The sequence below is a fragment of the Blennius ocellaris genome (genome assembly GCF_963422515.1).
Source record: "Blennius ocellaris genome assembly, chromosome: 10".
Lineage (NCBI taxonomy): Eukaryota > Metazoa > Chordata > Actinopteri > Blenniiformes > Blenniidae > Blennius > Blennius ocellaris.
In genome coordinates this window covers 5,961,941-5,981,816 of record NC_137659.1, presented here as the reverse complement: position 1 = coordinate 5,981,816, position 19,876 = coordinate 5,961,941, and the positions used below count along the sequence as shown (strand labels likewise).

Below are 19,876 nucleotides of genomic sequence, written 5' to 3'. Positions count from 1 at the left end.
AAAGCTTCAAAAGGGAAAATCTTGGACATAAAACACGATCAAATCTTCTGTTTCACTGGGTAAACCTGCATACTTACACACATTTTTAAATGTACAAAGTACTGTATGAGCTAGATAGAAACCTCCGTACCTTCACTTTGATATGTTAAGACAACGATCGAACCCTCTCGTGTGCCTGTGGACTTCACCGTGCGGCTGAAAGTCAGTCAGCCGCTGCTCCTTTCTCCATCCATCACTCTGAATGTCGTCACTGTTTGTAAAAAGGCAGTCCAGTCAGAAGGCTGGAAGTCAAAGGAAGCGTTTCACAACAAGCCAACATATCCAACAAGCCCAGCTGGATATTTGTCGTTCTGGGGTGAAGCTCTTTTAGGTTTTTCTAATTTAGGTCTACAACATCCATGTTAAAAACACCATCCGTCTCTTCTCCAAGGAACTCTGAACGTTTCCAGTAGTGACCACGTTGCCATGTACATGTTAAAAAGTGAGTGTCACCCAAATAGCTGAACCTTTGGTCCACAACTCCTTATAAAAATACTATAAAACATTTTAGAATGCCTTTTTCTTTATACATTTCTGTATAAATATGAAAAAAAAAATCTATTCTACTGTGCAAGCAAGAGAAAGAAAAAGATATTTGACACTTGAGAATAGGGGAGGTTTCGTTTTGTACAAACTGCAGAAATTCACTGAATGGAGAGAAGAAAAAAAAAAGCGCTCTGGCCAAACCTTGTTCCATGAATACTGTTCTGGCCTTCGGTGAAATGCGACGTGTCGAAACGCAGCACAACAATAAAGGTGTGAGATGAGGAAGTGAAGGAGCATCGAGACACTTGCTACTGCTCCTTCTCTCTTGAAATGTGGCGTGTTCAAAAAAAAAAAAAAAAAATCTTGTCATCAGCCAGAGCACCTTCGTCGTCTGCGCTTTACAAAAGAAGACACACACCTCAAACAGTTTGTGTGTGTGTTGGCACATAAGCATTGGCACTCCGGTCACTCACTGCAACACCTCGACAGGCTCTGTCCCACTTAAATCAAGGTAGATCTTGTAAGAAAATGGCCATCAGGCAGGTTTTAGTGAGGAAAGGGGATCAAAAAAGTGCCAGATATATTTATAGTCCAAGCTGCCCCGTTTGCTGCAATACAGATAAAACAAGTACGATTGTGTGTGTGTGTGTGTGTGTGTGTGTGTGTGTGTGTGTGTGTGTGTGTGTGTGTGTGTGTGTGTGTGTGTGTGTGTTTGTGTGTGTGTGTGTGTGTGTGTATGCGTGTGTGTGTTTTGCGGTATGTGACAGACAATGGAAACCATGTGGTTTTCTGTAGGTTACTGTACTGTATCACGATGTAAAAGGTTTGTACAAGGAAAACAACTTTAAAATTGACCCAAATCTCCATTTTTGCGCTTATTTACAGAGATGGGGTGGGAGGAACACGTGATGCGGACAGATGGTCCGCGAGCCAGATGAGGACTGCAGGAAGAGAAAGATTCCTCTTTCACGTTATTTTTCTTTTTTTTTCCTCTTTATGTCTTCAAAGTGCTCTTTTCTCGTTTTGTTTGTTTTTCTCCTGATTGTGGCTCTCGCGGTTGCTTTTGCTGGAGCACAGACGTCGCAGACAGAAGGTCTGTACAAATGTGTGTGTGTGAGTGTCGCGTTGCATGAGTGTATATGTATTGCTGCTAACTGTGTTTTACGTGTCGCTGCTTACTGCTGGGTGTTGGTGTGGCGTTTGATCGATTCAGGAGATCAACCCAAATTCCATGCAGCAGATGCTATGGAAGCAGAAAACCAATGTTGAGGGAAGGAAGCGAGTGTTTTTTGCTTCATCTTCTTTTTTTTTTTTTGTTTTGCTCCTGCAAAAAAGGTCCAAGTCCAAGACTGTGTACAAGAGTTTCTCACACATGAGTCTGCATCCGTTGTGTGTGTCTGTGGGAATAGTCAGAGGGCGGAGACGAGTATGAGAAGCGAGTGGAGCTTCCATACTTCCCCAGCCCAGATTCAGGACTTTGCTGTCCTGGTCCTGGTCCTGGTCCGGGTCCTGGTCCTGGTCCGGGTCCTGGTCCTGGTCCTGGTCCTGGTCCTGGTCCTGCGCCCGGTCCTGGTCCTGGCCCCAGTCCTGGTCCCGGTCCTTGTCCTGGTCCCGTCCCTTGTCCTGTTGGGTACATCTCATAGGCCGGCCCTTCCTCTATAGGTGGCGCGAAGCCCATGCGGTAGCTGGGATACTGGGAGGGGTATCCGTAGTTGTCGTATGCCAGTTGGGTTGTGCTGTCCAGCAGGCCGCAGTCTCCGGAGTAGTCTCCAGGCGACTGGAGCGCCGGGTTTGGTGGAGCCTGCTGACTCTGAGGCGCCCGGGAGAACGTGTTGAACTGAGCGTAGGTGGCGTGCGACATTCTGGAGGGTGGACGGGGATCGTAGCAGCCCGCCCTGGAGCCCGGCACGGCGCTGGGGGGAACCGCGCCGCTTGCTGGGTTCGAGGGTCCGCTGGCCGCGGCGCCGGCTGGCCCGCTGCTCGGGTTCGGAGAGCGGAACTCCCCCTGGTAGTGGACGACGCGGGACTGGGGACGCACCTCGTCGTGAGTGGTGGCTCGGACGTTGTAGTAGCCGTTGGTTGGATCCTGTGAACAGAGAGATAATTATTTATATATATTGAAATATCTATTTTGTGGTATGCGATAGATGGTGATAATAACTGCTCACAAACTATCTGTTCAGTGCTCATGTTTAATAATTGCAAGTAGTGCTAATCATAATCATAGATTATCATCAGTTTTGTAAAGTAGGTCATATATAACTAATAGATATGAATAAATATATAGTTAAAAATATAATCGATTTGAAATATGACAAAAGTAAAACTAAATATGGTGGACAATGTATTAAAACAACCAAAAGTAATGTATTAAAACAGAAAAAGAACTGTATATACTATATCATATATAAAATTCAAGCATGCCCCATATCATTTAATCTGAAGCAGGTCTAATTATGGTGGTTTTTAATCAGAAAAAGTCATTTTTTCTGTATGTAAATGACACATTACATGATGTCACTTCATGTGAAGTGCAGAAACATGATAGTGCTTGAATAATGAATAATACACATCATTTATTAAGAAGAAGTAGTGCAGTTCAATGATTAAAAAGTTAACACAGATTAATCACAGGGTTGCCGTGGATTCATTTCGATTAATCACAATTAAATATAATACATTTTTAATCTTTACTAATTGCAGTTCATTTTGTACACAGACTTAAAGTGTTTGTAAAACACCTTTAAAAGTTCATATCAACAATAAACGTATATCTTTTTAAAAAATAAACGTTTATCCAGATTAATGTGTTCCTGCTACTTATTTTTCAGCCAGCAACTAAGACAAACTAACTTGTTGAGAGCGAGCTGACCCTGACAGCTGCTTTCCACATCCACCAAGGATGTTATAAAATGGATGTCAGAAATCAGGGCCAACATGTTTAGCGTCTTCCATATTGAGTTGGTTCTGACTTAAAAGTTTTCTTTTATTTCATTTGTATTTTTTGTTTTTCATTTTTGTTTTTGTTCTAATCTGAACAATAATAATCTGAGCATCTAGTGTTGAAACGTGCAATACGAATCAACGAGCGTCATCTAGCCATTTGCTTTATTTAAATCACTTTCAGGGGAGGAGGGCAGGATACATAAACACGGTCACATTCCCACTTCTAGTGGTTTCGAGTCGCAGATTTACCGCAAGCACGTTATTGGACTTTGTGAAGAAACCAGAGTACTTGTAAATAACCCAGAGAGAACAGGCTAGCCACATACAGAAAGGCCCCATCAGGCTCCAACAAGATATAATCACAAGGTGAGGCGGGAGCACTAACCGTTACACCGCCATACACAACATGCAAGACTTTGTCAAACGCAATACAACATCTTCTCTTCACTGCAAATTAGTGTAAATGAGACTCATGCCTGCAAACCACCACAATGCAGTAACGCGCTCGATGAAGAAAAGTGATGTTGTCGTACAGTAGAAGGCTTATAACGGCAGACTAAACGCTCGAACGGAGGAGGAGAAAAACACCCACCAGGAACTGAGAGACGAACATGATCACAAAGCTCATGCACCATGCGGCGTGTAATGTCGAAAACACTGTAGTTCAATGTTTTCCCCTCAAAGATCTGCTGTCAGCGTGCCAAAACATCACTGCTGAGTCATCTCACCTTGAGCTCGTACTCCTCCCGGGTGTCGCCCTCGCTTCTGATGTCCTGCTTCAGGTCCATGTCGTCTTTGAACGGCTGAGTGGAGGGAGAGAGGGAAACAGAGGGCAAAAACTAAACCATCAAACAACGAAACACACACACGGAAAGAGGGAGGGCGAGAAAAAGGAAAGGAGGAGGAAGAGAGGGAGGGGGGAGAGGAAAACAGAGTTTCAGGTTTTTCATCCCAAGACACCGAAAGACGAGAAACGAGCAGATTCTGGGAGAAAGCGCTTTTTGGGCTGGGTTTTTAAAAATGGCTCCAGAGCCGCTCCATCCATCAGGTTCTGCAGGCCGTCCGGGGTGGAATGCTTTTCCAGGAGGAAGAGGAGTGTGTGCGTGTGTGTGTGTGTGTGCGTGTGTGTGTGTGTGTGTGTGTGTGTGTGTGTGTGTGTGTGTGTGTGTGTGTGTGTGTGTGTGTGTGTGTGTGTGATGTCGCCCAGAGTGTCGGTGAATCTGTACATTTAAGGCCATTGACCCATACGCCTGCTCTCCGCCGCCCCCGGTGACTCAGATGGGTGTCTACTCACGGAGTACATGGCCTTGACCATCCGGGTTGCCGTGGAGACGTTGGCCGCCTCCTCCTCCAGGCTGTGGGTCTCTTTGTTGACGGTCTCCACCTTGATATCTGGCTTACCGAGAGTGACACCCCGGCGACCTGGAAGAAAAAAAAAGACAACCTCCGGTCATTTCGCTGGTCAACGGTGAGATAAACGAAACAACAACCACGACTTCTGCCCTGTATTCTGCTTTTAATACTTTGTGGTCAACTGGTTCATTTATCTTTAGTTTTTGTCTTCCATTGGAGTGACGATACATAGAAAATTCATGCATCTCAAACTTAAAGGAAGAAAGAGGTAAGAGTTTAATTTTCAGCTTATAGCAAATAAGAATGATGAGATGAAATTGTGATGCTAAAGTGTATTTAAAAAAATGCCATCCCACAATGCAATTAAGCATGTAAGAAAATAACAAATATTCAGTTTGTCATTCTAATATAAATGTCTGTAAATGGCTCGTATTCTGTTTAGATTTAATATTTGAAAAACATTTTGGATTATTTGCATAATTAAAATCTCCATTTTAGTTCTTTATGGAGGTTTTTAAAACCAATACAAAGATATTATGATATGATGAAATGTACAAGCTCACATCTACACATGCGTCAAAAACAGAACATTTTTGACAATTTAATGGATTTGTCATTTATTACACTAATAACATATTTACTAAAACATTTAAAGCATTCCAACATTTCAATTATTATATTATATAGGGTCAGGTTAAAAGAAATGACACAAAACACCATGACTTTGTGAAACATTATGAAACATTTCATAGCTCATAAGCTACAATTTTAAAGATAAATGCCTTCAAATTTTTAGATTCATGTGTGATAAAAGCTTCAATGCGCCAGAAAATGAACTTTGCCATTGTAATCAATATTTCTGAAATGTACTGGATGGGGAATCAAGCAGTTTATCTGATAAAATCACATCTGCATTAATGAACCTCACATATTTCCTTCAACGTGTAAAGAATGACGCAGGGAGTTCAACTCTGGTTTGCCTTATTTGTGTTGGTAATGTTACCAGATTGGTGAGACTGATATTGTATCTCACATGACTGAATGAAGCGTTTCAAACTTTGCAGCGAGATAAAAGCAAATCAAGGTGAAATACGCAGACGTGGTGAATTGAAATACTTTCTGTTTTCTGCTCAAGTGAGGCTGTCGGCTGTATCGGTGCCGGAATGTGCTTTTCAGAGCAATAAAAAAAAGAAAAGAAAAAGAAAAGCATTTTATTTGGTTTAAAACTGTTTTGTGCAACCTGAAATGTTCATCTCAAACGCACGGCAAGTGCAGTGAACTCGATATCTGCCAACATGAACGACTCACTCCCACAGCCAGAAGCCCTGATGAGCGAAGATTTAAATCTGCAGTCTTGAGCCGCATCTCAGACAACAAATAAGTTGCCTTTTATCTGGAACCACGACGATGTTTGTTTTGAGTTTCCATTTCCGAGCGGTATCGTTTCTGTAGTGGTGTTATCAGCTCTGAACCAGAAAATATACCCTTATCCCCAGAAAATCCCTCCGGGGACTTTGCCAGTCACCTTCACTGTCTTTCCCTGATTCTTTATTTGCAGTAGAACGGCTCCAAAAATATTTAAACAACAAGGAAACGCTGTTTGTACGGAAGCTGATTGGATTGCTGGAGGCTATGGAAATAGCATATATAGGAATTCATCATTTAAATAGTAATTCAATTCAATTCATCTTTATTTATATAGCACCAAATACAACACGGTCATTTCTAGGTGCAATAGTATTCAACTTGAAATGTTTTCTACTTTTATTCATCCGAAGTACAAGTGGCTTATGAAGATGATTTGGAAAAAAAACTAAAAACAAACAAAAGGTTATCATTCACGAGAATAAAAAAGGGAAACTCATAGTAGGCGTTTAAAGGCAGTTTGCCACGTTATATGAATATTCATTAATCTCATTTGAATAAAATGCTATGCGGCTGGCGTGTGTTCCTCCCTTCGCAGAATGACAGACATGGGGATCGGACTGAGGGAGAGGCTGATAGACGCATGTGGCGAGTGTGTGTGTGTCCTGCACCTTCACAAACACCTCAGAGAGCTACTGTGTACACTTACTGCCTTTGCGTTGGCGGTAGAGGAAGAAAGCGAGCGCCAGCAGGAACATAAGCAGGAGAATGGAGGAGCCCACTGTACCACCGGCGATAATTCCCACCGGAACAATATCTGAAACAAACACAGGCAGAGAGAAGGGGGTCGGGGTTGAGGGACAGCTGCTGCCTCATTGTTACAGAAACCTGTGTGCGCGCCGCATCGTTTGAGCACAAATCCTCTCTGCCGTCCCTGGCTTAATATTGAATCTCCGGGGACTGGTTATGTTGATAAGGCATGCTAGTCAGACAAGGGATGAAAAATGTTTTTAGTGAAGATGTGAGGACAAATCCAAGCTCTCCCCCTCGTTCGCTCCTTTTCAAAGATGTTTTGGTCGATTTTCTGAAGCCTGCGAAATCTGACAGCTGAAAGAATAAGAGTGAGATAAGACTGACAGAGCATGGAGAAACCATTTTCTCAACGTAATGTGACATACCAAGCTCTCATTATAAAATATGTAACCATCCAGAACGGGCTAACAACCCCGTCTCCGTGTCCTCCAGCTGTGGCTGCTACTTAATAATCTTGCTCAAGGGCACTTCATTTTGTGAGGAGGAGAAGAATACAGTATTCAGGGACATTAGAGGTCCAATCTGGATTTCTTTATTGTCAACAAACTTCTTAATTATTCAGAGTTTAGCTCTCAAAAGCCCAGCTAATCGCCCTTATCACAGCTGTGTGGGTTGGCTGGATGAGATCCGACTGTCAGTGACCAAACAATCTCTGGTGTCTTTCCTCAGTTTGTTTATGTCCTCCTGTCTATCATTGCACTTCATTCTCCGCTCATACTTTTCTTGCGTTATTCTCCCATGTTGAGTCTGTTCTCTTCTGTTTCCTGTTTTATTTTGTGCGCTCTTGGATGTTCTTCGTCACTTTGCTTTCTGTTTCCTGTCTTGCCTCGCCAGGCTGTCACACCTGTGCCTCGTTCTTCATTTTCCTTGAGGAGTCCCTGATTGGTCAGTCTGTGTCTTACTCAGGACTGAGCTTCCTGTATGTTCTCCCTGCCTCATGGTGGAACCAAACATACGTATGTGGTAAGAGCAGTGAAGTTGGTTTCTTTTCTTCAGGTGACATTATCAAAATTACTTCAAAACATTTTGTCTTTCATGAGAGACTCATAGAAAGTAAGTTGCATGTCTTCATAAGCCTGTATAAGATGCAATATTTAGATTTTCATACTTCTTTCATCAAAATTCTCCACAGCTGCACACAGAGAGAACAAATATCTCTTTTCTCTTCCTCATCTTTTTCCAGTCAAATGTATTGATTTGGATAGTCCCCTATCCATTATGATGTGCACCGTCTAAAAATGAACAATGACTGGACAAAATAATGCAATATCAACTCATTGCTCCTGAGCAGAAGAAGGATAAGTGTGTGCAAAAAAAGTGCACAGAAATCCATACGGTGAAGATGCTGATAATTGAAATTAAGTCAATAAGACAAGCATTGTCATATTACTCATGATAAAAAAGTCAAACAGGATTCATAAGCCTGGCTGAAGGTTTTACCAAATTTGCGACATGCAGGATGTTGAAGACTGCAGCCTGGTAAACTTTCCAATACAAACTTTCTACTTGAACTGCATTGGAGGATTATAGATAAAAGTGCGATTTGTATCTCCAGATTAGTGATGGTTTTTGAAACCACATGTGGGCCTTTCTTATGATCTACACTTTTTCTATATGTTCTTATAAACAACATGGCAAATATGTAACTGTATGGCCTGCACGCTTTGTGGTGTAATACTCTATTCTATCTCTCATTACTGTCAGTAATGTTGCAATTCTTCAATGACCATTTAAATCACCCAAAAGCCCATGAGAGCACGTCTTTCTTGATCCTCACTGGTTGAAAGAAGAAGCTACAATAAGTACCTATTTGCAGCCAAGGGCAGACAGTCTGTGGCAATAAATAGAAAAAAAACAACCCTATCTGTCTCCTTGTAATATCCCCCTATCTATCAATCCATCCATCGTCAATGTTGCTTGTAGTGTGCATGCGCAGTAGCAGCATTTGAAAAAAAGTTACGTTTTCCTCCGTTTACACAGAGACAGAGTCAGAGAATTTTCGAAAGGTTGTGTTTTCAGTGGCTCCGAGCACAGATGTCATGTTGACATACACCCAAAATGCAACAAAGGGTTTACATTTTCAATTAAGTGCCGTGTAAACCTGACCTTAAAGTCCCAAATCAAGATGAGACAAATGTATTTGTACAACACCATTCAGATGCAAGGCAATTCACAGTGCTTTACAAAGAAATAAAACAAATGCAATAAAGCAAGGAAACTAAGAATATTAATCTGAAGCAACCTCGTGTCGACCTCAAGTTTTTGGGGGAAACCAGATGAGGCCACAAAAAAGCATTAATGCACAACGAGAACAAGCAAACAGCGTATAGAAAGTCCATTTCAGACATGAACTTGTCTTCTTCATTCTGTACTTGATTGATTGTTGGCAATTGAAAACTGATCAAACGTGTCGCATACCTGTCTCCTCTAGGGTGATGATCATGGTGCCCGGACCAAAGGCGTTCCAGGCAGTGCAGTTGTACGGAGAGTGGAAGTCGGACTCCATGACGTTGTTGATGGTGAGGGTGGAGAGGACGGCGCCGCCCTGTGACGGAGGCTTGCTCTGCTCCACCGTGTACCTCTCCATCAGGGTGCCTTTCTCCTTCTCCCACACGTTCTCCTTCCACGCCCACACCTGGAACAGACATTTCAAGAAGATTCGGATCTTCGAACTCCTGCGAGAAGCAGCTGGACGAACAGCGTCACTCTAACAGGTGAGTGGAGACTCAAACAGTGATCTGCTGCTTACGAACCTTCGGGGCAGCACAGATAGAGTAAGTCACTTTCAGGTATTGTAAAGGATTTGGACGGGTGTGCACTTGTAACTCTGTAAAGTAGATGTGATGAAGGATGTTTGATTTTTATCTAATCCTCAGTATTTGCTGCTTTAATCAGCCAGTTTAACCTCAGGGATCAATAATGCAAATGTTGCTTTATCTGATCTTATTTAGTATCGAGAACAATAGAGTAGACACACACACACACACACACACACACACACACACACACACACACACACACACACACACACACACACACACACACACACACACACACACACACACACACACACACACACACACACACACACACACACACACACACACACACACACACACACACACACTTAATCATAAGTAAACTTCCAGAAAAACAGATGGGTTGATGTTAGGAAAGGTTAAAAGACACTAAAGTGTGTTTGGGCTGGAGATATATTTTAAGCAAAACAAATTATATTCTCACACCTTGATAACTATTTTTTTTTTTTAACTCTCCTCTGTGAAGTGCATGCCTAATTAAAATCTGTGCACCTACTTTGCAGTAAGAAAGAAATTCCTCATGAATAAGTTAGACACACACACACACACACACACACACACACACACACACACACACACACACACACACACACACACACACTTGGAGTGCAGCAAATGTACACGGGCGATAAAAACTCAAGCAGGTTTTTCCACTTAAAATCTGCTGATGTACAATTTTAAGGATATTAAAAATGAAGCATGACAACATCCAAAAAAAGAAATGAAAAAAAAAATATATATACACACACACACCCATATGTTGGGCTAATGTACCGAGAGTCAGGAAGCAAAAGTGATCAAGACTCAATGAGGTCCAAAAAAAAAAAAAAATCTTTTCAGTCCTTTTTTTCCTCTTCTGACAGGATTGCATAATGCATCTTTTTCTGTCTGCCTCTTTCTTGATCGCTCCTTCACACAATTATGTTGCAGCACCTCTGTCTGTATTTCTGTCCCTCTTTCTCACTCTTCTATTGCTTCCTTCACATACAGACACACACACACACACACACACGCACACACACACACACACACTGCATTGTGCTCCATATTTTATAAGTCCTTGTGTTTCTGCATTAAGCCAAGACTATAATGTCGTATCACATTATACGCTCTGAGCTCTCTGCCTCTGCAGCAGGGGGCTGAGGCTTTCTAAAAGCTCTGATTTCTGTCATGTCGGCGCCGCACAATTGGATAATTGACGCTGAAAGGTACAGAATTTTACTCTCCCTCCATTTCCCTTTGACTCATTTCAATGTGTTCCCTCTCTCCCTCACTCAGTTCAGCCTTCAAACCCAAATAGCATTTCTGGATTTATTTCTATTTTTCTGCTTCTCTTTGTGATTTGAGGGCCTTTTTGGTATACATTTGCCTTTCTGAAGGCTCATATCGCATGCCATACCAGTCATACTGTGGCTTATTGCTTCACATTAGGTCATGGTTCGATCAAATATTGCACTCGCTGACTTTCGGAAAAGGCAGAGATGGAAAACAGTGCATACTTCTGCTGTTGAGGCAGATTTAGGAGGAAATTCAATTACAGATCTCTGGCCAGTCAATCTGTGTGAAAGCCTCTATTAAAGTGATGGTTCACACTTGAAAAAAGGGTTAATTAAATTCCAATAGTTTTGAATGATGGGTCCAATTTAAGCTAAATTCAAAAAGATGTTAATGTTGCAGAGGTCCTTTAATAGTGTGTAATATCTCAGTAATTGTCTTTACTAGGAATCCTCAGGACTCAATAAGTAGTTTTTAGTTATCTTAATTGCAACTTTTGGCAGAAAATGTCATTTTTGGTTCAGCTTTGTGTAATATTACATTTAACTCTGATTTAAGAAAGGAGAAGTGTTGATTCGTACAGGAGTGGGTTTTTTACTCAATCATTTGTTTTAAGTACTTATTAGAGGTCACAACATCATTAACAGGCTACTAAAATGCATAATGACACATAGAGGGAGTTGAATATGAAACAATCATATTCCTCCATCTGAAACATTTTTAAAGTAAAAAGGTTTCAAAGTACAAACTCTAAGCAATGATTGTTTTTCAGCTGCTCCATTGTAGGGTCACTAAAGCGAGCGGGATTTGAACCCAAAACTCGCAGTCACAGACTCTCTCTAAACACTCAGCCAGTGATTGAACTACTAAAATTAAGCATTTACATTAAAAGTGCATCATATCAATTATGTTTGATTAGTTGAGATTTAATATAAATTGTGGAGCACAACTATATGATATATTTACTTTTAGTTTAGAACTCATGTGAAAACATGGGAAAGTTCAACAACATGCCCTCTTGCCCTGATGGGTTAAATTCACAAAAAAGTGCCATGTGCCTTTAGGTAACATTCATTCTGTATTAAATGCATTCTGACTTTCTTTGTCATGTGCAAATCTAATAGTCATGAGATTTTTGTTCAGTAAAACGTTTTCCACATGCTGTCGAGATACACAACCAGCTTCTGCCTACCACAAAGGCCTGGCTGCATAAATGTGTCCATCAATACAAGAATTTTTTTTTTTTTTTTTTTTTTTTTTTTTACAATTTAAAGACGTGTATCATTTATTTAAAAACATATTCCTTAAACTGTTTAAAACTGTCTCCTGTAATAAAAAAACAAACAAAAAAACTGCCTTCCACATAAACAAAGGTAAGCTTGTAAAACCAGCAGTGGGGAAAAAAATGGCAGTATGATGGGTTAAAGAGAAATTGATCAAAAACAGTGTATCAATGCATTTCCATAGAAAATGGCTTCATTCAAGCAATAGAAAAAACATTTGGGGCAGTGAATAAAAGTTTTTAACCACACAAGCTAAAGTGACACCAGACTACCAAACACCCCGAGACGGAATATAAACCCAAACAGTTTATCCTAAGAGAAAAGGAACTCACCATTACAGAATACAACAAATAAAATGTATTTCACATAGGGTGTTAGGAGACTTCTTCAGCTTTTTTTTTCATAATGATTCAAGTATGGTGGAGGTGGGAGTTTACAATGATAAAAAGTGCTGCTCTAGGGCCACAAACAATTACTCCCAGAAGGCATTGAGAGACTAAAATGTGACTTCTGAGCCAAGAAATAATTAGTACTTTCAAAATGTTCAAGTCTTTCAGTCCCAACTAGAAGTATGGGCAACACCAGGACAACTCATACTGGACATGTTTCAGGAATGTATCGTTAAAAAAACCCTTGACTTATAGGTCCGTATTTTCTCTACATGTATTTCTGCACAAATATACATTCACACCTACAGAAACATTGGTGTTATGATATCCTCAAGACTATTTCCTGTCATAATAGCCTGAGAAATACGAGCTACCTAACCTCCCAACAACCTAACAATTGTATTACCAGCAGCTGTGGCCGCGGGAAAACGAGTTGGCAAAACAGCTAAAAGTGATGAAAACCATGCAGTGATTTTGTGTGGATTCACTACTGGTGTGTTCTTATTGCTGAAATGTGGAAGTATGGGGTAAAAAAAAAATAAATAAAAAGGGACATCACTGGCCAATAAACCCTGAGTTGTGACATGGCTTATAGGCTTACAGAAGCTGCTACAGCGAAACAAAAGAAGCTCTGCTAGTACTGTTATGAGTTCGAGAGTTATTTGATCGCAGTCTGTTGGCCTGGCACAGAAGACGCTCGGAAAAAAAAAAAAAAATTGCAAACACATTTGCCGAGGATTTATCAGATTTGTCGCGAAACACGTGACGGGGGTTCACTATTAGATTAGGTTTGTCTGCAGCTTGGGAAAAAAAAAACGGAGTCACGCTTTGCCATTCATACATGAAGCATTCATAAGAGACTTTAATAACCGAACGCCGCACCAGAAGCTATTTATCAGTCTTTTTTTTTTCGTTTTGTTTCTGCACTTGGATATCTCGGTGAATCATGTACTTCCTTTCTTTCATTTCGACCAACCAGCGCAGCAGCTGTTTTTGATGAGTCACACCTTCCACTACAGAAGAGGAACAGATTGTACTCAGATACTTGTGACACAGTTGGAGAACAATGTTGCCTGTGCCAGTCTTTTGGCCGGCGATTGAAGCAGCCGGAGGAGACGGTGGAAAATCATTTTTGCTTTCAGGGCGCAGGGGGTGGGGGGGCTGCGATCAGGATTCTGTCCTGAGCCAGATGCAATCTGAAAAGGTCAAGCACCTCTGCAGCAGATTACAACTTCCAAGGATGGACTTACAATCTTATCAGGAGGGGGGGTGCTGGCGATGTAACACTTGATCTCTCCTCTCTCCCCTCTGACGGCGTACTGAACTGGATCGCTGGAGATGATGGGAGGGCCTGGAGGGAGGGGACGGGATAGAGCAGACAGATATATATGAATATATGCACAAAGAGTCACTACAACAATCCAAAGTGTCCCATTTAGAAAAGGTTTAGGAGATACAAATCATTACCGCATTAGTGTGCAGAAATTGCAGTCATTATTGAAATACCTCCGGCGACAGAATGTGGAAAATTATATTTTATATACACTGTATGTGACAATGTGAGCCATTAGAGGACGTTTATTAGAAAATGTGTTTCTTGGCACAAATGCCTGCCTCATCGAGGACGGAACAGGCAAATTTTCAGAAATTATGGCTCCCCTGAACGACCCGCTGTTCGACGGACAGTTAATTCTTCTTCATCTCGGTTCACAAACCTCCAACTGGAAAAGGTGTGAAAAGCCTCACGCTGTGTCGATAACTACTGACAATAATGGCATCGAATTATTTACTTTCATACAAAGACTTTGCTATATGCTGTAAGAGTCGAAAGTTTGGGGTTTGTTTTCTCTATGGATTTAAAGCCTCGGTACATCACTATTTATATCATCACTGTAGAAAGTTTGAAAGAACACCGAGTACGTTCCTACAGTGGTTTTCACAATGTGGCTGGGATCACATTGAGGGGACAGCGCTGTGGCTTGAAGAATATATGAGGTCATCGAGATCTCTTTTCCTGGTGTGAAGCTAATTTCCATTTACTTATTTCCATCATTTCTATTCAGAAAAGACATTTTTTTTAATAATTTATTGGAATTGCAGCCAGTCTATCAGATATGACAGTTACACACTATATAAAGACACATATAAGGTGACTGTGGCTCTTAATTGGAAGGTTTCAGGTTTGATTCCTCATCTGTCTGGATGTCAATGTGCCCTTGAGCAAGACACTGAAGCCCAAACTGCTCCCAATGGATGGATTGAGCACCTTGCATTGCCGTTGAGTGTGAGTGCGGGAGTGAATGTCTAATATTGTAGGTTGCATCATACCCCCACCCGTTTCCATTGAAACTGAGTTGAAGCATTTTCAAAAAGTTTGATTTTCCTCCATTTCCATGGAGATGGAGGATTTTCAAAAAGTACCACAGTTTCAGAAATCTCTCTCATTTAGTAGTTTTTGTAGTTTTCCTGTACGGACACTCGTGGGCACTGGTGATTGTTTTTGAAATGAAACCACACACGGAGCAATACTATAAACACACGGACATTCATTTGGATGGACGACAAAGTTGGATCTTTATTACGTAGACACTCAACTATAAAAATACCAGGTCCCAGGAGAACATGGACTGGAATTCATGACACTCTGGAGGCAAACGCTGTTGTCATTGTCCATCTAATCGTGCATGTGCAGACATTTTTTTTACGTGGTGTGTATGCGCAGTTTTAAACAAAGCCCATTTTCGAAAAGTTCCATCTTGGGAGCCATTTTCAAAAACTTGCATTTTCAGTGGCTCTGTCCGCTGTGTTGTAAATGGACACTGAAAGCAAAATGACAAAAGTTTTCCGTTTTCACTTTAAAATGCTGTTGTGTAAGTGGGGCCTAAAAGCGACGCAGTGACCCATTACAACGCAGCTGACGGTAAATATACTGTGATTTACAATCTGTGAACAAGAGCACTAGTTGTCAGTATAGGTCACCAAGCTCTTGGCGTTTAATTTGCAAGGATGTGAGGCTGAACTCCGCCGTCTCCCCGTCTGGTTTGACCAGGTACTTTGTCATCCGGCGAAGATTTAAGGAGCGTTTTGTGAACTCCCTTTTCATCACTGTGGTCTTGGTGAATCAGTTTTGATTTATTAAGTACTTGCTGGGCTCTCGAGAAGATTTTGACGTTGAGATATCGCCTCGAAGCCTGTTTAGGACTGAAAAATTAGCTGATTAGTTAAGTTTTGGTCGGCCCCCGGTTGGCGGAGACACCCAGCTCGTATTGTATTGTACTCTGTGGGTTTAGGAGTTTGATAAACACATAGATGCTCACAGAATGATACTACATCAAACAAACACATTATAAAGGTCCATTTGAGCTCATCATTCATCCTCTGACACAGGAGAAGGGATTTGCTGCACGCAGGAAGATTTGTTCTCCACGATTTATGATTTTTTTGTTAATATCGGCACTGTTATTAATGGCAGGATGAGCGGATGTTAACTGACCGTTGACAGTGAGCGTGACCTCTGTCTCTCCCACTCCGATTCGGGGCACGATGGCCTTGCAGACGTACTGGCCTGCATCAGCCTGGCTCACGGACTTCAAATACAGCTGGTTGTTGTTGCTGAGCACCTAAAAAAACACACAGAAAATGGGTTAGAAGGTTTGTTAGGTAGAGAACGGAGACAGATGGGGAACAATGTTTCAAAAAAAAAAAAAAAAGGAAAAGGGAAGGAGATTTATATTTAATTCATAAAACATGTTGATTTACTCAGCAGGCTCCATTAGTTTTTTTTTTTCTTCTTCCTCGAGCCTTTCTCAAGTTGTTAGGCATGAATTAAAGATTCAAGATATGAAGACGGAGTCTCACTACTAACGGTCTGCTTTCCGACTGAGCAAACATTCATGAAGTCTGCGGCAAGGGTTTGATTATTCTAAGAAAAAAGATAACTCTACTATTACACAAAAAAACTTTAGCACGTCCCTGTCAGGAACACTTCCATCAGATGTACAATGTGTGCTGTCGCACTCGGCCGGTCCTCACCATGCTGGAGCCCTTCTTGGTCCACGTCAGGGTGAGAGGAGGGTTTCCGGACCACTTGCAGTTCAGAGTCACGTCGGAGTCGGCATCCACTGTGACCGGCCTCGGCTCCACCACCAGTATCGGGCCAACTGAATGAAAAGCAATCAGTTTATAATATTAATAAAAACGGTGTACACTTGATATAATGGACACACAAACACACATGGAAGCTGCTTTATGATCACAAGGCCATGAGGGTATGTTTTCTGCAGAGAGGAGTTTAGGTCAATAGATTAATTGGCAACTTGAATTGTGTGCTTGCAGCTTACAAACAATAATTGTACATGCTTGCAGTGAAACATTTTCTCACAAAGAAATGTATGTTAATAATTAAATAAACGCTTTAGCAGATTTAATGCTGTTATTGTTGTGAGACATTTCCTTATCTGGTTCCCAATGACTATTCTTTGTTGATTTTCTCATAAGATATTTTGACTTTGTGGTCACACAGAGTTTTTTTTTCCTCAAAAATTAAGATAAATTTGGCATTGTTCTCCGATATGTCTGATAACTTTATTTCACCACGATATCAAATAATAAAGTTGTGTAATTGTGGGGGCTCGGCGCTCCATCCTATTGCTATATGGCAAATGGAGGCAAACCAACATGGAAACCATACAGTGACATGTAAACATTACCTAAAACCTCATTTCAATATGTCTGTTGGTGAATCCCTTTTCAGTGTTATTATGAATTGATCACCCACAAAATGCCCATGAATCAAATATGCAACCTATTTACATGAGCATGCAAATGAGCAGGCTTCCCGAAGGATCTTAGATGTGTTTAAAAAAAAAAAGTGTAATCCATCTATGAAGATAAAACATTTAACAGTAGACGGAGAAAAAAAACCCCCCCTAGACTGTATCCAAACTGGGAATATCCTCACAGTGAGGTCAGTGTTCACCACTGCAAGTAAAATTAGTTCGTTACGGGGTATTTTCCTCTTTCCCCATCAGTTTTTTCACGTTATTTCCTAGTTCAGTCGAGTCCATCCATCTGATTCATCTTCTATACAGGCTCCAAGTAGAGATTGAAGTGTATCCTGGTTTTTTTTCTTTGTTTTTTTAGAGTAGCCAGAGTACAAAGGAAAAAACTCATGCAGGCCTAGGGAGAACATGCAGAATCCACACAGAAAATCCTTCTCTGCTGCAATCAAAGTGGGAATATTCATGCTGTGAGGCCAGTGTTAACTGCAAGTAAAATGATGTAGCTCCAGGGTTTTTTTCCTCTTTCTCTATTTTATTTTTTTTCAATTTAAGTCCATCTATCCAATCCATCTCCTATGTGTTCTACAAGTGGGGATTTAAAGTCAATCCCAGTTAAACGTTGGTGATTAGCTCAGTGCACCCTGGACAGATCACCAGTAAATCACACAGGCAGGCGACCTGTCCAGGGTGTGTCCTTGGTCCATCTTTACAATAGTGCAAGAAAAACACTAATGCAGGTTAAGGGAGAACATGCAAATTCCACTAGGATAAGCCACTGGGTTCAAAAAAGGTACGTTCTGTTCTATGAGGAGCCGAGTACGAGCCGCCGTGTTGCCTTATTTAGCCGAATCTCTTATGAAAGTATTTATAAACAGTATATCCTTCTGACAGTGAATACCCTCCAGCTTTATTGAACTAAACACAGAGAGCAGAATATGCAGCAGTACTCCATTGCAAATGTATTCCGCACATTACAGAAATAGCACATAGTAACAAAACAACTGTGGCGTCTCAACGTTGGGCAAATAAAGGCTGCGAGACTACTAACACATTCATATCGTCTGAATCAACACTCAGCTCGGGAGTGTTTTCCTCTTTACTCACAGTGCACATCCACAAGGATGCTGACGTTGGTGCTTCCCACGGCATTGAACACCTGACAGGACACGGGCTCCGTGAAGAAGGAGTGATCCGCTGTCGTGACAAATACGCTTTCTCTGGCCCCCTCCAGCAACACGCCACCTTTAGCCCATCTGACAGGAACACACATCGCCGTTTAACACGTTTTTGTTTTTTTTTTTCTTTTATGTGTCAAACTGTCAGCAGAAGGTCTCAAAAGCAAAAATTGGATTTTGGCAGTGATTTTGTTCGATTTTCACTATTCGACAGTGAGTATTTTTATATTATCAATAAAGTGACATTTGTAGTGCATTTATGTCAAAACCTGAGGGAGTGATTGTATAAAATTCTCTTTACTTCTGGTATTCATTCACCATCTTGCCAGATATCTCTCAAAATCATATAACCGTATTGTACATCTTCCATTAGATGACATTTTAATGCACACTCAATAGGCAGAGAGCCTAAGTACCTGGCACTGCTCCCACCTCAGGACCCTCAAACCTCAGATTAAAACCACTTTGCTGAAATCCAGCGTTCTCAGATTTCACTGCTTCAGGCCTGTCGCTTCAGATAAAAGTAAGTGTTTAACACTGCAAATGGTCAATAGCTTCACTGATCCTGTTCTGGAAGCAGAAATTACAATTCAGGAGCGACTTCTGAGGGTGGATACAGAGCAGATTGGGGAAGATAAAAGAGAACCTCTTGGAATTAAATATCTGCTCTCCTAATGTTTGCTCTGCAGGGCCAGCTTCAAAAAGTTCCTCACATCTTGAACTGTGGATAAAGACTTGTGTCATGAAGTTAAATCAGACCTGTAGCCCATGATGGGGGGGTTGGCAGTGGCCTGGCAGGTGAATGTGACTCTCTCGCCCTCCAGGACGGAGCGGGGCTCAATGGACAGCGTCACTGTAGGAGGGTCTGAACGAGTAAAGAGACATTGGTTAGATCAGGGACGCCAAACACATTCTAATTCAGGGGTCGCATACAGTCCAATTTCACCTTGAGTCGTCTGAATCAGTAAAATAGCGGCATAATGACCTTCAAATTTACATTTTAAAGTTTTTCTTTGTTGTGATGAAGAGTATCAAGGTGAAAATGTCTATATTTTTGCAAAACCAAAAATCTCAACATAAAGCCAATTTTAATTAAACCCTTTGGTGCAAATTACAGCCAAATGTCCCAAAAACGTCTCCTAAAGCTGTTGC

At 41.3% G+C, this 19,876-nt stretch overlaps 1 protein-coding gene across 1 annotated transcript in view; it reads right to left on the bottom strand.

Annotated features, from left to right (window-relative positions):
• Positions 1-1,426: 1,426 nt before the first annotated feature.
• Positions 1,427-19,876, bottom strand: part of kirrel1b (kirre like nephrin family adhesion molecule 1b) — a 79,956-nt gene continuing 61,506 nt past the window's right edge. The window contains exons 6-15 of the mRNA XM_080503205.1: positions 19,484-19,589; positions 18,654-18,802; positions 16,801-16,928; positions 16,262-16,388; positions 14,019-14,119; positions 9,421-9,637; positions 6,899-7,006; positions 4,766-4,893; positions 4,200-4,310; positions 1,427-2,611 (exon numbers count right to left, since the gene is read on the bottom strand). Of these exons, the coding sequence (XP_080359331.1) occupies positions 1,892-2,611; positions 4,200-4,310; positions 4,766-4,893; positions 6,899-7,006; positions 9,421-9,637; positions 14,019-14,119; positions 16,262-16,388; positions 16,801-16,928; positions 18,654-18,802; positions 19,484-19,589 (1,895 nt within the window). The 3' untranslated portion in view covers positions 1,427-1,891. The remainder of the gene's footprint in view (positions 2,612-4,199; positions 4,311-4,765; positions 4,894-6,898; positions 7,007-9,420; positions 9,638-14,018; positions 14,120-16,261; positions 16,389-16,800; positions 16,929-18,653; positions 18,803-19,483; positions 19,590-19,876) is intronic.